General features: G+C 40.0%; 1 protein-coding gene across 2 annotated transcripts in view; it reads left to right on the top strand.

The window, feature by feature from the left end:
- The window catches only part of SUMF1 (sulfatase modifying factor 1), a 104,144-nt gene that overhangs the window by 12,527 nt on the left and 76,628 nt on the right, over positions 1-14,989 (top strand). For both annotated transcript variants that reach the window (XM_017512645.1, XM_017512647.1), the window contains exons 2-3: positions 1,001-1,174; positions 4,311-4,385. In XM_017512645.1, the coding sequence (XP_017368134.1) occupies positions 1,001-1,174; positions 4,311-4,385 (249 nt within the window). The remainder of the gene's footprint in view (positions 1-1,000; positions 1,175-4,310; positions 4,386-14,989) is intronic.

The following is a 14,989-nucleotide window of genomic DNA, read 5'->3' on the forward strand; positions in this document are numbered from 1 at the left end:
ATATATATATATATATATATATATATATTAAAATAAACAAAAGCATATGAGAATAAAAAATGTGTTTGAAGAAAAAAGTGGGGCTGGGCACGATGGCTTATAATCCCAGCACTTTGGAAGGCCGAGGTGGGAGGATCACTTGAGCCTAGGAGTTGGAGACCAACTTCGGCAACACAGTAAGACCCCTAACTTAAAAAAAAAATTAGCTGGGCTGGGTGTGGTGGCTCACACCTGTAATCATAGCACTTTGGGAGGACATTGTGGGCGGATCACCTGAGGTCAGGAGTTCAAAACCAGTCTGGCCAACTTGGTGAAACTCTGTCTCTGCTAAAAATACAAAAATTAGCCAGGCATGGTGGTAGGCACTCTTAATCCCAGCTATTTGGAGGCTGAGGCAGGAGAATCGCTTGGACCCCGGAGGCGGAAGTTGCAGTGAGCCGTCATCGTGCCACTGCACTTCAGCCTGGTGACAGAGTGAGACTCCCTCTCAAAAAACAAACAATTTAGCTAGGCATGGTGACACACGCCTGTACTCCAGGTCTTTGAGAGACTGAGGTGGGGGGTCACTTGAGTCTGGGAAGTCAGCGCTGTAGTGAGCCATGATTATGCCATTGCACTCTAGCCTGGGCAACAGAGTGAGACCCTGTCTCAAAAAAAAAAAAAAAAAAAAAAGAAAAGAAAAGTGGAATATTCTCCCTGTGTCCACATTCCAGCCATTAGCAGCTTGGTGACTTATTCCAGACCTGTTTCCAGTGCAGGTACAGATTTATATCAGGTAGCGGTTTGGTTAAGGAGATTACCTAAAGAATTTTCAGTTCTTTTGTGACTCGTGATTCATGTTCATTGGGGTATAGAGAGATTTTTCCCAATTTTATAGTAATTACTGTGGTGAAGATTTACTATTGAGTGCTTATGCTTACTGAGTTCTAGGAACTTTACTCCTACACAGGTACACCTTGGCTGTGATGCATGACTTTCTGTGTTTCACCTTTTACTGCAGATGGTCCTCATCCCTGCAGGAGTATTTACAATGGGCACAGATGATCCTCAAATAAGGCAGGATGGGGAAGCACCTGCGAGGAGAGTTACTATTGATGCCTTTTACATGGATGCCTATGAAGTCAGCAATGCTGAATTTGAGAAGTTTGTGAACTCCACTGGCTATTTGACAGAGGTAATGGGATTGGGGAAAGGAGGGAGAACTTGTTCTTTTCCAGAACTTTTAAGAATGCTTTAATAGCAGCTAGGACTGACGGACCACTGACCACTTTTACCATTCTGTGGTAGAACCGTGCGTAGCATTTTATTGTATATATTTCATCTTAATTTCTCACAGCAACCCCATGAGGCAGGTTATTTTTCAGGTGGCATACTGAAGATTAGAAAAGCAATTTGCCCCACATCACACAGCTAGTTGGTGGTAGTAGCTGGGATTCCAGCCCGGCCAGTGTGACCTCAGAACCTGTGTTCGTAACTATTACACTATGTTGTGTTAATGCTTTAATATGCTAGAGAATACCACTGTCCACTAAGGCTTTTTGAGATACAGATGGCATGTAAATTAAGGCCACTTTTCTTCTCAATAAATTGCACTTTGGCTTTTCCAGAAGCATTACATATTTTTTAAATGATAAGCGCAGAAGTACTGCTTTTCATTTTTGTGGCTTCCTTCCAACACCTTGACAGCTCATGCATGCTGTGCTGTGGCAGTTCCGGGCATTATCTGGTAGTCACTGAATCACAAAGCAAGCTTCTGAAAGTGGATGCTGTCTTAAATGGGAATAGGAAGAGGAAGCCTTTCTAGTCTATGAATGTTTCTGTGAGTTTCTGAAATATACTTGTTTTGTAGGCTTTCCAGTTTTCTCTCAAAGAAAACTTTTACCCTTGTCTTCAGTTCGTGGAGTCCCAGTTCCTTTTTTTTTTTTTTTTAACACCTCAGTCATCTTTTTGTAAATTATTATTAAATGAATAATTTGTAGTGAGCAGAAGTCCTTTTCCTTTTGATTTCACAAGGAGTCTCTCAGCTCAAGTTCCTCAATAGTTTACTTAAGTTAGAAGACTTCTAAAGAACCAGGGTTCTCCAGGAAGCGTAGATAGAATAAGCAGAATTTAGGGCATCCAAAAACATGGATGGGGAAAAGTTATAAGTTAGTACAAAAGTAATTGTGGTTTTTGTCATTACTATTAATGGCAAAAACCACAATTACTTTTGCACCAACCTAATATATCTGTTTATTTACTACCCTCAAACCAAAATGTAGTATTTCCTTCAATTATGATGCAAACAACAAACCACAGCAGTAGTAGCAGTGCCTCTGACTTTGTCACCAGTAGAAATCACAGACATTTTTAATCATGTTTTTGTTGTTGCAGAGATCTTGAAATATTGTTTACTTTCATCCCCACGTTTGAAATACGATAATTATGAGACCTGCCACTAAATCTTATTTAATGTATTAATGAAGAGCATATTTAGTACTATAGCACTGATGTGTTTATTTAATGTTTTGATGTAATGACTTTTCTTCACAATACTATTGATTTTATTTTATGTGTTTAAACCTTTAATTCTGAGAAGGGGGCTCTTGAGCTTCACCATGCTGCCATAGGGCTCAAAAAGGAACAAGAGCTGCCTTGGACAAAATGCTCTGTGTTTTCATGCCACTCTGTAGACTCCTTTTCCATCTCGCCAGCTTTGCTTTACGTCATGCTCCTCTTGCATGCCATTGTCTAGCCCTGCTGGTTTTGTTTCTCTTCCTTGAAAACTCAACATTCTTTCCCACCTCAAGAGCTTGGCCCGTGTTTTCTCTCTGTTTGGAATTCACAGTCCTCGTGCTTATCCCCCTTGTGCATGGCTGGCTCCTTCTCATTCTTGAGTCATCTCAGCTTAAGTGTCACTTTCTCAAGGATGTTTTTTATGACACTCTTTACCTTACAAGGTGAAGTAAAGTTGTAATTATTTTTTTCCATTCTTTGCTTGGCCTGATTTTTCTCTGTGCTCTCACACTTAAGCACAATAAGGATAGGGACCATGGCTCTCTGATATTGACCTTATTATATCCTCTAATTTAGCCCCAAACTGGGCACATGGTAGGTTTTGATGCATGTTTGTTGAATGAATAAATAGCTTAGATAATTAGGCATAGCCGTGTTACAAGGGAATGCAGAAAGAAGATTAGGGGTGAAGAAAAGATGGTAGGCTCCACTCAGGAAAAGGAATTGGAGGTGCTTATAAGAGCTGTAATTTAAGGATCCAGTATTCAGTTAATTTCCTCTAGTAAGAACAGGACAGAACTAGTGGCAGAGATTTGAGACTCAGTTGGCATACTGGCTATAGTTAATTTGATGAGACTGAAAGAAGTTGTCCATCAACAAGAATCAGTCAGTGTATCTCAAAGTATATTCCTTGAACGGCTTGTATTAGAACAACTAGCTGTGTGCTGTTTACACATACAGATTCCTGCACCTCACACTAGACCCTCAGAATTAGAATCTCTGGAGTTAGGGAGCAGCAGTATGTAGTTTTGACAAGCTGATTACATAATCTCAGCTACACAAAGCCTGAGAGCCACTGGTGTAGTAGAAGTGCAGAGAGCCAAGGGCAGAGCTTGAGGGAGCAACAGTGTTTCAGGGGCTAAAAGAAGAGCCCATGTATTTTAGGAGATGAATAAGAACACTCAGAAATGTAGGAGGAGAGTCATGGTTACCAAGGGACAGATGACCTCATTTCAGAATAGGGTTACATGCAACAAAAATAATCAGGTGGGTGAAGAATTGAGACACTAATTTTAAATAAAATCATGAAAATACAGATTCCATCTGATGCTTGAATTGGGCAGTTGAGATTTGTAAGCACATTTGACCCCTTAGTGAAGCTAGAATGTGTCAGAATATGAGCAAACAATTCCATTTCATTCGTTTAGCTAGAGTCAGGACCAGGGCAAAGGACAAAGCTTGATTATTTACTGTCACATGTACAGAATACTGTTATTTCCCAGTCATTTGTAATACTTGGAGAAATGTATTTCCTTCAGGAACAGTCACGTTCTCAAAAGCTAATCTTGTTCAGTCTGCATTCTTATCAGCTAAGTGAGTCTTAAATGAAAATGGTATCTGTAAAGTGACATTAACTTGTTTTAAGAGGAAGCCAGAGATTTTTAGGTCCTTTTGGAGTCCTCTGGGAAGTCCTAAGACAGATGCAAGTTCAACTGGACAAGAAGAATCACTTTAATAGTGTGCAAAGAAAATGGCACACGTGAAACACATTACGACAACCTTTTCTGGATTTTTATTTCCTACCTTCCTTATAGGCTGAGAAGTTTGGCGACTCCTTTGTCTTTGAAGGCATGTTGAGTGAGCAGGTGAAGACTGATATTCAACAGGCAGTAAGTAATGTTTCAACAGGCTCCTATATTTCTCTAAGGCTCATTGAAAAGGGTTTGGATGAAAAATCCAAACCATGCATGCCACCCTCCTCTCCCCCTAACACCTAACCATTCTCCTGCTGAGGATTGGCCCCAAATAACAGGCCCATGGACCAGTATACCTATCTTAAGGAAAATGGCACAACACGGTATCTGAGGAAGTGCTGGGTCTGCCTTCAGCTTCTGTCTTGTGTACCTAGGAACATACTGTGTTGGTAGGTAGAGCTCAGTAGGCTTCAGCCACTCCCGAGCTTCATTTACTTACAGCCATTTCTAGAATGGAGGGCTCAGCGAGAACATTTTAAAATTCTGTTCTTAAAGTCTCAATCTCCTCAGGTGCTGGTGTGGAGATGGAGCTTTCTTAAACGTTTTTGAATTCATAGGATCAGAGTAGCATTCAAGAAAGGAGACTTTTGTTCTGAGTGTTCATAAGAAATGGATGTGGTGAACTGGTTCTTACACCCAGGGGTGTACCCTCTCATATGGAGGATCCAGGGAATGCAGATGAGGTGTGATTTCTTAGACATCATGGAAACAAATGGTGGAATAGACTTCCACAAGCATCTTTGTGATGGTGGAACTTGGGTTTCTTGTTCCAGACATTTTAGCAGGTTTGCGTATGTTTAGTATTTGCTTGCTTACATGTCTCTTGAACATATAAGAACAAGGGAAGGAGTGAGGGTAAGCTGGGAAGTTGAGGGTTCACAAAATAAAGAGGGCAGAGAATGCAGAACAGACAGGAGATAGTGAGAGAGGGAAGGAAACAGGGGTCTGCCCACTCAAAGGAGGCTGATGAAGCTAGAGGCATTGAAGACAAAGGAATCTGACCCTTTTTAATGGAAGTTTCCTTTTAATTCCTGTTTGTACTTCATCTTTATGGATGGACCTCACACTGTCCTCTCTTGTGAGAAGCAGTGCAAGAAAAATTAAACGGTCCTGGCTTACGTTTTCTTTTTCTTAAAACTAATGTAGAAAAACTTGGGAGAAAAGATAAAACAAGACTTGCTTTCAGATCGTATATATGTGAATCAAGCCACTTTTTAATATGCATTTTAGATAAATGTTTGAAAAATGTGATTGAGCTCCATTTGAATTTCACAGCTTTGTTTTCCCCTTACAAGTTTATAAGTCTATTATGTAATCTGATGTTCCCCCCCTACTTTTTTTTTTTTTTTTTTAAAGGGCTTTGAGGTCAGTTGAGGCTAGTGTTGATGAGCCAGCAACTTGGGACATGGTGCCTCATTTTAAGATACCGAGTTCAGGTGAGGGAGGGCATTTGCACTTATTTTTGTAATTTGCGTTTTCAGATAGAGGGCCTCTTGTCACTTGAGAACTTCCAAACATATTAGACTTGAAGACAGAGTGGATCATTGCTAGGTTCTGAAGGTACCTGTTGAGTACATAGGGAAGTGTCTGTGCTTGTAACAAGGATGAGGACAAGCAGCTCTCACTGGCTGTAGTGTCAGTAACTTGCTTAAATGCTCATAATGGAAAAGCAAACCTTTTAAGCTTATTTAGAAAGGGCCGAATGAATAACATAAATCTGTCGATGATCTGAGAGAGCTAAGTTTTATATTTTTTCATCCTCTTCTTAGGGCTTGACTTACCTTCATTCACTGAACCAGACCTTTTTTTTCTTTGTAACCCAGTGTCTCCAAAAGAGTAGGATATGAGCTGGCCCACGAGGTAGATTTAAGTAGTAGGGGGGATGATTTTGAGTGGTAGATAGGCAAGCTGCCAATCACCCTGAATCACATAGTGAGAAAGCGCTTTCCTTTTAGATATCTTTTAAGACTTGATTCACAGTAAGACGAAAGACTCGTTTGAGTGTTAGCATATCCTTAACACTCAACTACACCTGCTATTCTTCATTTTAACAAAGAAGAGGCCTTAGAAGTGTCTACAGCAACTAGTTAATAATATTGTTTATTTTCATGCAATTATTTTTAAGCGTTGCATTCTGTTTATAACAGGTTATAAAAGTGAGATAAATTCTCCTTTTTTTTAAAAAAAATCTTTTTTTGTAAAATAAGACAAATACAGAAAATCACACAACACAAATGTAGAGCTTACTGAGTTATCCTAAGGTGAACGCACTTGTAAGCATTACACAGGTCCAGAATTAGAATTTTTCTGCCTACCCTAGCAGTCCCATCCAGGTGCCACATCCTAGTCATCACCCTTCTCTGTCCCTAAAAGTAGCCACTACCTTGCTTTTCAAAGAAGATAATTCTTTGCATTTCTTTGTGGTATTACTACCCAGGTATACACCCCACGTTTAATCTTGTCAATTTGAAGGAAATTTGTATCTTTTAAGACTCTTCTAATCTACAGGTTTCCCTTTCATTACACTGCTTTCCCCTACCCCTTACTTTTTCCTCCTGTGATTTATCTATTGAAGAATCTAGAACCTTTAGCTTGGAGACTTTCCCACAGTCTGGATTTTGCTGAATGCCCCGTCATGGTGCAGTTCACCTGTTCTCTCTGTCCTCTGTATTTCCTGCAAATTGGTAACTGGATCCCCAGGCCTGATGAGACTCACGTTTAAACCCTACAGCAAGACATCAGATTTTTGGTGGGTTTTTTCCCCATGTTGCACTTGATGTCTGCTACTGCTTCTTTTTATGATGTTAGTGGCTGTTGATACTTAGTGCCTAATCCGTTAATCTATTGGAGGTTGTAAGATGGTGTATTAGTCTCTTCGATGCTGCTAATAAAGACATACCGGAGACTGGGTAATTTATAAAGAAAAAGAGGTTTAATGGACTCACAGTTCTACATGACGGGGGAGGCCCCACAATTATGGCTGAAGGTGAAGGAGGAACAAAGACACATTTTACATAGTGTCAGGCAAGAGAGCGTGTACAGGGGAACTGCACTTTATAAAACCATCACATCTCACAAGACTTATTCACTATCATAAGAACAGCACAGGAAAACCCGCTCCCATGATTCAGGTACCTCCCATTGAGTCCCTCCCATGACAGGTGGGGATTATGGGAGCTATAATGCAAGATGAGATTTGGGTGAGGACACAGCCAAACCATATTAGATGGTGATAATCTAATAGATCTTTTTCATTTATTAATGGAGATACTTTCATAAAGAGATAATTCATTCCATCTGCTATTTCTTAACCATTGTTGCAAGTGATACAGGAAAGATAGGATAAATGCTTGATTGTTTACTAGCTTTTAAGATATGAATTGGTTCCCTACTGTTCTTCAAAGGTGACCAATTAGAGTATTTTTTGATTAAATATTTCATCTTAAGATAATTATATATTCTTATGCAGATGTAAAAAATAATAGAGAGATCTGGTGTACCCTTCACCCAGTTTCCTCCAGTGGTACCATCTTATGTAACTATAGTGTAGTTTCACAGCCGGAAAATTGAGCATTCATATGACCCACTTGTTTTTGTCTGATTTCACCAGTTTTATATGTATTCATTTGTGTGTCTGTGTATATATTTAGATCTGTGTAATTTTACCATAAATGTAGATTTGTATAATCACTGGATTTTAAAAAAGTCTTCATGAACTCATTGCTTTAAATATATTTTATGGGCAGGCATGGTGGCTCATGCCCGTAATCCAAGCGCTTTGGGAAGCCAAAGCAGGATGTTCGCTTGAGGCCAGGAGTTCAAGACCAGCTTGGGCAACAGAGAAAGACCCCATCTCTACAAAAAATACAAAAAATTAGCCAGATATGGTGGCACATGTCCATAGTCCTAGCTGCTTAGGAGAAGGAGGTGGGAGGATCACTTGAGCCCAGGAGTTTGAGATTTCAGTTAGCTGTGATAGCACCGTTGTATTCCAGGCTGGGTGACAGTGAGACCCTGTCTGTGGGAAAAACAAAAACAAACACATATTTTATGTTTTTTTGTTTTTGTTTGTTTGTTTGTTTTTAACACTGAAACCATGAACCCTTTTGAAGGTTTGGGCATATCTTTTTTTCCAGCAGCTTTATTGAGATGTAATCTAAATACCATAAATTTCACCATACTAAGTGTATAATTCCAGATTTTTTATATAATTCAGTTCACCACTAGAAAACTCACCATTGATACAAATCAGTTATTTTGGGGTTGTATCAAAAATTTATATCACCACAATCTAATTTTAGAACATATCTATCAGCCCTAAAAGAAACCACAAGTCGGTTTTCTGTCATTGCTGATTCCCATCCCCAGCTCTAGGCAACTGTCCTGAGTCCTAGTGGTGACCCTGGTAGTCCTTCATGGCTTCATAGCTTTGCTTTCTGTAGTGTCAAGATCTGTTCCCACCCCTACTCCTAACCCTTTAAAGCCATTTCTTAAGAAGCTCAAGTATGTTTTACTAGAAAATAGCATTTCAAGGACCCTGTCTAGACCCTGGGTATGCTCATTGCTATTAGGTTGGTCCTTGTTTCTAGGCCTCTGCAGTGGACAGACTGAGATAAAAGGCCAAATGAGTTTACACTGATACTTCCATTTTGTGATTTTTAATTTAACCTGTTCTGTGTTACATCCATCTCCTTTCTTCCACAGCAGGAATCCTGGTTTTCAAGGACACAGCGGATGATAGACTAGTCCATAATCACTCATTTATTTTATCCCAGATTACGTACATAATGGTCTCAATAATACTAATGTTATTATCCCCAGTGTAATTACTGAGAGTAGGTTTTAAAAAAAAATCCCAAACGTTTACATATGCTTTTCTTGTTTCTCCCCTAGTTTTAAAATATTGTACTATTTCTGTGTTATTGAAACATATGTCCATTGTAGAGAGTACTCTCTTCATTTTAGCTCTCAACTAATCTTAGTTCTACAAGTAACCACATGTTTAATGCTGTCTATATTCATCTCTCTAGTCATTTGAATTGATCAAGCTCATTCTTAACCAGATTCTTCAGGAAGTGACCATGGGAACACTATGCCCTGAGTTTTTACATGTTGGTAACAGTTTGTTCGTGCTCCTTATACTTTAAAGTCAGTTTTTCTGGATATGAAATCTTTGGTTCACATTTATTTTTCTTGAGTAACTCACATACTGTATTTCTTTTTCTTTTGGAATAAAGCATTGCTGTTAAAAAGCCTTATGATAGTCTAATTTTTTTTCCCTTGAAAATTAGTTGTTTTGCCTAAATACCCAACAATTTTCCTTTTTCTTGTTCTTTAGTTTCCAGTGATTTCACTAGACGGTGTGTTGGTGTGGGTCATTGTGGGTCAGTATTCTCAGGTATGGGATAGAAGCTTTCAATATCTAGTTTCACAATTTTTTTTTTAAAGTTCAGGGGATTTTTCTATTATAGTTTTTACTATTTTTTTGTGTTCTTACTTTTGTTTTATTCTTCAGGAACTTTTCATATCTCTTATTACGTAATTCTTCTTACCCATTTTCAGTGTTTATCCCCGCCCCATTTTTTTTGGAGACAAGGTCTTGCTGTGCCACACTGGTTGGAGTGCAGTGGCGAGATCTTGGCTCACTGCAACCTGACTTCCTGGTATCAAGTGAGCCTCCCACTTCAGCCACCCAAGTAGCAAGAACAACAGGCACATGCCACCACACCTGGCTAATTGTTTTGATTTTTTTTTTTTGAGACAGGGTCTCTGTCCCCTAGGTTGGAGTGCAGTGGCGCGATCTTGGCCCACTGCAACCTCCCCCTCCTGGGTTCAAGCAATTCTCCTGCTTCAGCCTCCCAAGTAGGTGAGATAATAGGCATGCACCACCACACCCGGCCAATTTTCATATTTTTAGTAGAGACAGGGTTTACCATGTTGGTCTTCGAATCCCAGACCTCAGGTGATCTGCCCGCCTCAGCCTCCCAAAGTGCTAGGATTACAGGCATGAGCCACCGCACCCAGCCTGTTTTGATTTTTAGTAGAGATGAGATCTCACTGCGTTGTCCGGGCTGTTCTCAAACTCTTGGGCTCAAGCAGTGCTTCCACCTCAGCCTCCCGAAGTGCTGGAATTACAGACATCAACCACCGTGCCCGGAATCTTTTTATTTTAAATTTTTCTTCTTGTTTGTCTTCTGTGTCTTTTAATTAACCTGTTTATTTCTGAAATGACGTTTTCTTTTATTTCCAGTTGCTACTTGACTTCTCTACCTCATCTGAGTTTGTAGATTCTGATTTATTTTGTTCTCTCATGCATCATTTTCTTAATGTCATTTACCTCATTTTAAAAAACTTTTATTTTTTGAGACAGAGTCTGGCTCTGTCGCCAAGGCTGGAATACAGTGGTGCAATCTTGGCTCACTGTACCCTGTACCTCCTGGGCTCAAGCAATTCTCTTGCTCCAGTCTCCTGAGTAGCTGGGATTACAGGGGTCCACCACCACGCCCAGCTAATTTTTGTATTTTTTACTAGAGATGGGGTTTCGCCATGTTGCCGAGACTGGTCTCGAACTCCTGAGTTCAGGTGATCCACCTGCCTTGGCCTCCCGAAGTGCGAGGATTACAGGCGTGAGCCACCATGCCCAGCTCCCTCATTTTGAAGCACCATGTTTTGATTTTTGGTTTTGTTTTTTTTTGAGCATGTGTTCCAGACTACATTTGTTGTTCATAAGGATGTTGTTCTGCTGCTTCTCTTACTTCTTACAGATCTTTGGATTGAATTTGAGCTTGAGTCTTTTCTGTTGCTCATTTCTATGTGAACTCAGTTTTTCTGAACTTTTAGAAAGAGACATGGTTCATGTCTTTTAGGAAGAGACATAGCTTTGTAACTTCGCTGAGCTCCCTCTTCCTTGTTCTCAATGTAGTGTTTCAGAGATGGCCTCCTGTCTCATGAGATTTCCTGATGTCTTCCCTCCTCCACTACTTCTCTTTCCTTTTTCTCTCTTGTCCCTCTATTTTAGGAGTTTGGTTTTGTCTCTTGAGATTTCTCCTTGGCGTGAGGCTCTGTTCTAGGAGGGAACCCTGGCAGACCACTTTCAAGAGTTCATGGTGCACAGCTGCTTGGGCACCTTCACACTTTCTTACTGTGGGCCCCTTAAACCTACTCTTTATTTGAGTGGGGAAAATTCGTTCCAGTGTGAGCTGCTATCCTCAAACTCTTCCTCCATGCTTTCCAGTAATGCCTGTTGGCTCTTTTGAGATTTTCCTTTGCACGGGTCTGATTCTCTGCTGCTTTCTTTGCTTTCTCCTGCCCAGCCACTGCCCAGCCACAGACACCATACAGGTTGTATGGCCATTGGCGGTTTTTCTTCACCTGTTCGTGTGTTTGTGTTCTGGGTTTGATGAGGATACTTTGTCATATGGATTTGCTGTGCACATTGTTCTTGGGTTTTGTGTATTACTATCTGGTTGTTTTGTCTGGTTTTATACATAGATTTGCAGAGATTCAAAAGCTTTGCTGATGCTGTTGCCATCTTAGCTAACTTTCTTTTTATGTAAAGTTTTGAGGTAAAACATTGAGCTAGCTTTCAGAGTTTGTGTGTAAGAATATCTTAAATTGGTGAATTTAATGGTTTAAAACAGAGTCTTATTATCCACATAATAATTATGAATTATTCATGATATTGAATTTGAGACAAGAATCTTAAAAAGTATAGATATTAAATCCCAGAAAGGATTAAGGCAAGTTTTGTTATTGTGGTGGTCTTTGGTTTTTTGGGGGATATTATACTACAGATCAGCAGTCCCCAACCTTTTGGCATCAGTGGCTGGTTTTGTGGAAGACAGTTTTTTCTCAGATGTGGGGCAGGGGAGGGGATGGCTTTGGGATCATTCAAGCACTTTACATTTATTGTACACTTTATTTCTATTATTATTACATTGTAATATATAATGAAATAATTATACAACTCACCATAATGTAGAATCGGTGGGAGCCCTCAGCTTATTTTCTTGCAACTAGATAGTCCCATTGGGGGTGATGGGAGACAGTGAGAGATCATCAGGCATTAGATTCTTATAAGGAGCACCCAACCTAGCTCCCTTGCAGGAGCTGTTCACAGTAGGATTCACACTCTTATGAGGATCTAATGCCACTGCTGATCTGATGGGGGGCAGAGCTCAGGAGGTAAAGGAGCAAGGAGGAGTGGTTGTAAATACAGATGAAGCTTTGCTTGCTGCCTACCACTCACCTCCTGCTGTTCAGCCCATTCCCAACAGGCCACAGACCAGTACTGGTTTGCGGCTTAGGGACCCCTGCTATAGATAACCCTCCTTTCTTGAAAAAAGGATAGTATTTAAGATATAATTCCAGCATTTAATATAAAGACTGTTTTGATTTTATAATTGTGTTATTAATATGCCTCAAAAAATATTGACACAAGGGACAGCCATAGGCTGGGTAGAAAACAGTTGCTGTTGGTGAGAGCTTGAGAAACAAGGATTATCTCTTCATTTGTAGCTTGGCACTTTCTAGATGAACAGTTTAAGGAAACAAATACCTGAATAGGTATCCTTGACACATGCGAGGAGTAGGCTATTTTAAGTTCTTTTCAACTGAAAGTCAATATCGGTGATGGATGGGAATTACCAAGCATCTTGTTTTTTCCCCCTTTCAGTACAAAGTAATTTCTAGGCAGTCACATCCTGGCCAGGTGGTGCTGGGTGCTTTGTTATTTGGATGACACTGGACTGGGACAGAAGGCAAAGAATAATGCAGTCTGACCCTCTGCTATTTAATCACAACTGCATGAAGACTCTAAACTGGAAAAAGAGCTGTTAGTAAGGATACGATCCAGTTATCTGAATGTGCATGAGCTGCAATGAGAAATGCCTTGAGGTCCAGCAGAATTCTAAGGTTATACCCCCAAAATAATTTTTGGAAAAGTTTTTGGAAGTTAACTTCAGTGTAAACCAAGCCAGAAAGTATTCAGAAAGGCAAGTTTCAGTACGTAGGAAAAGTAAATTGAAATAACTAAAAACACATGTAAGCCAGATAAATTGCTCAGCATCTTTTTTTTTTTTTTTTTTTTTTCAGATGGGGTCTTGCTCTTGTTGCCCAGGCTGGAGTGCAGTGGTGTAATCCTGGCTCACTGCAACTTCTGCCTCCTGGGTTCAAATGATCAAATGATTTTCCTGCTTTAGCCTCCCAAGTAGCTGGGATTACAGGCTCCTGCTACCATGCCCAGCTAAATGTTATATTTTCAGTAGAGACAGGGTTTCACCATGTTGGCCAGGCTGATCTCAAACTCCTGACCTCAGGTGATCCACCTGCCTTGCCTCCCAAAGCGCTGGGATTACAGGCATGAGCCACCATGCCTAGCCTGCTCAGCATCGTTTTGAATATTTGAACTTTCAGTTTTCTAGTAGTTAAAAGCAGCACCTTCTTGAAAACTTCAATTCCGCTTTAAGAGATTTTTTTCTTGGCTGGGTACAGTGGCTTCTGCCAGCACTTTGGGAGATTGAGGTGGGAGGATTGCTTGAGACCAGGAGTTTGAGACATAGTGAGCGCTCATCTCTAATATTTAAAAAACTAATAATTAAAAAGCAAATTTAAGAAAGATTTTTTTTCCTCTCATAAGATCACTAAGACTTTTCTTGCCCAAACTCACTTGTTTATTTGGAGAAGGCATAAGGAAAAGATCATAGCCTTTGAATCAGAGAGATTGGGTTTTGAATCTGAGCTCGGCTTTATCAAATGATTTGGGGAAAAGCCACATACCTTTTTTTTTTTAAGACAGGGTTTGGCTCTGACACTCAGGATGGAATGCAGAGGCGCGATCTCCACTCATAGCATCCTTGACCTCCTGGGTTCAGGCCATCCTCCCACCTCTGCCTCCCAAGTAGCTGGGACTATAGGAGTGTGCCACCACACCAGGCTAATTTTTGTATTTTTTGTAGAGATGGAATTTTGCCATGTTGCCCAGGCTGTTCCCAATCTCCTGAGCTCAAGTGATCTGCCTGACTCAGCCTCCAAAATGCTGGAATTACAGGCATAAGCCAGCACACCTGGCCTCACTTAACTTCTTTGCTATTCTTTTTTTGGCTTCTTAAGTTTAATACATAGTTATTGTTGAGTCTTCTTTGCTAACGTAAACATTTTAGTCTGCATATTTCTTTCTAAGTGACCATTTTAGTTCCACAAGTGTTAATGTAGCTTTGTAATTGTTTATTTCTAAGTATTTTCTAATGTCCTTTATCATTTCTTCTTTAACACATAGTTTATAAGATTTTTACTTTTTAGCATGCAGTTATGTTGTTATCATTTGGTACTGAGATCTAATTCAGTGGGGCTGTAGTCAGACAATGTGGCCTTTGTGATATTGGTCCCTGAAATGTGTTGGGTCTGGCTTTAGCATCTACCAGGGGTCGACTTTCATAAATGAATCATGTGTATTTGAAAATAATTTTTTATATTAATTGGGTACAATATTCTATACATATCCATTATAGGAAGTTGTTAATTTTGCTGTGCAAATTTTCTGTATCCTTACTAAATTTTTCCTTTTGTTTGATCTTAGTAATTGCTGAAAGAGTCGTTAAAATCTACATTTAAGATGATAGGGCCGGGCACGGTGGCTCACGCCTGTAATCCCAGCACTTTGGGAGGCCGAGGCGGGTGGATCACGAGGTCAAGAGATCGAGACCATCCTGGTCAACATGGTGAAACCCTGTCTCTACTAA

The sequence above is a fragment of the Cebus imitator genome, unplaced genomic scaffold (genome assembly GCF_001604975.1).
Source record: "Cebus imitator isolate Cc_AM_T3 unplaced genomic scaffold, Cebus_imitator-1.0 Scaffold474, whole genome shotgun sequence".
Classification (NCBI taxonomy): Eukaryota; Metazoa; Chordata; class Mammalia; order Primates; family Cebidae; genus Cebus; species Cebus imitator.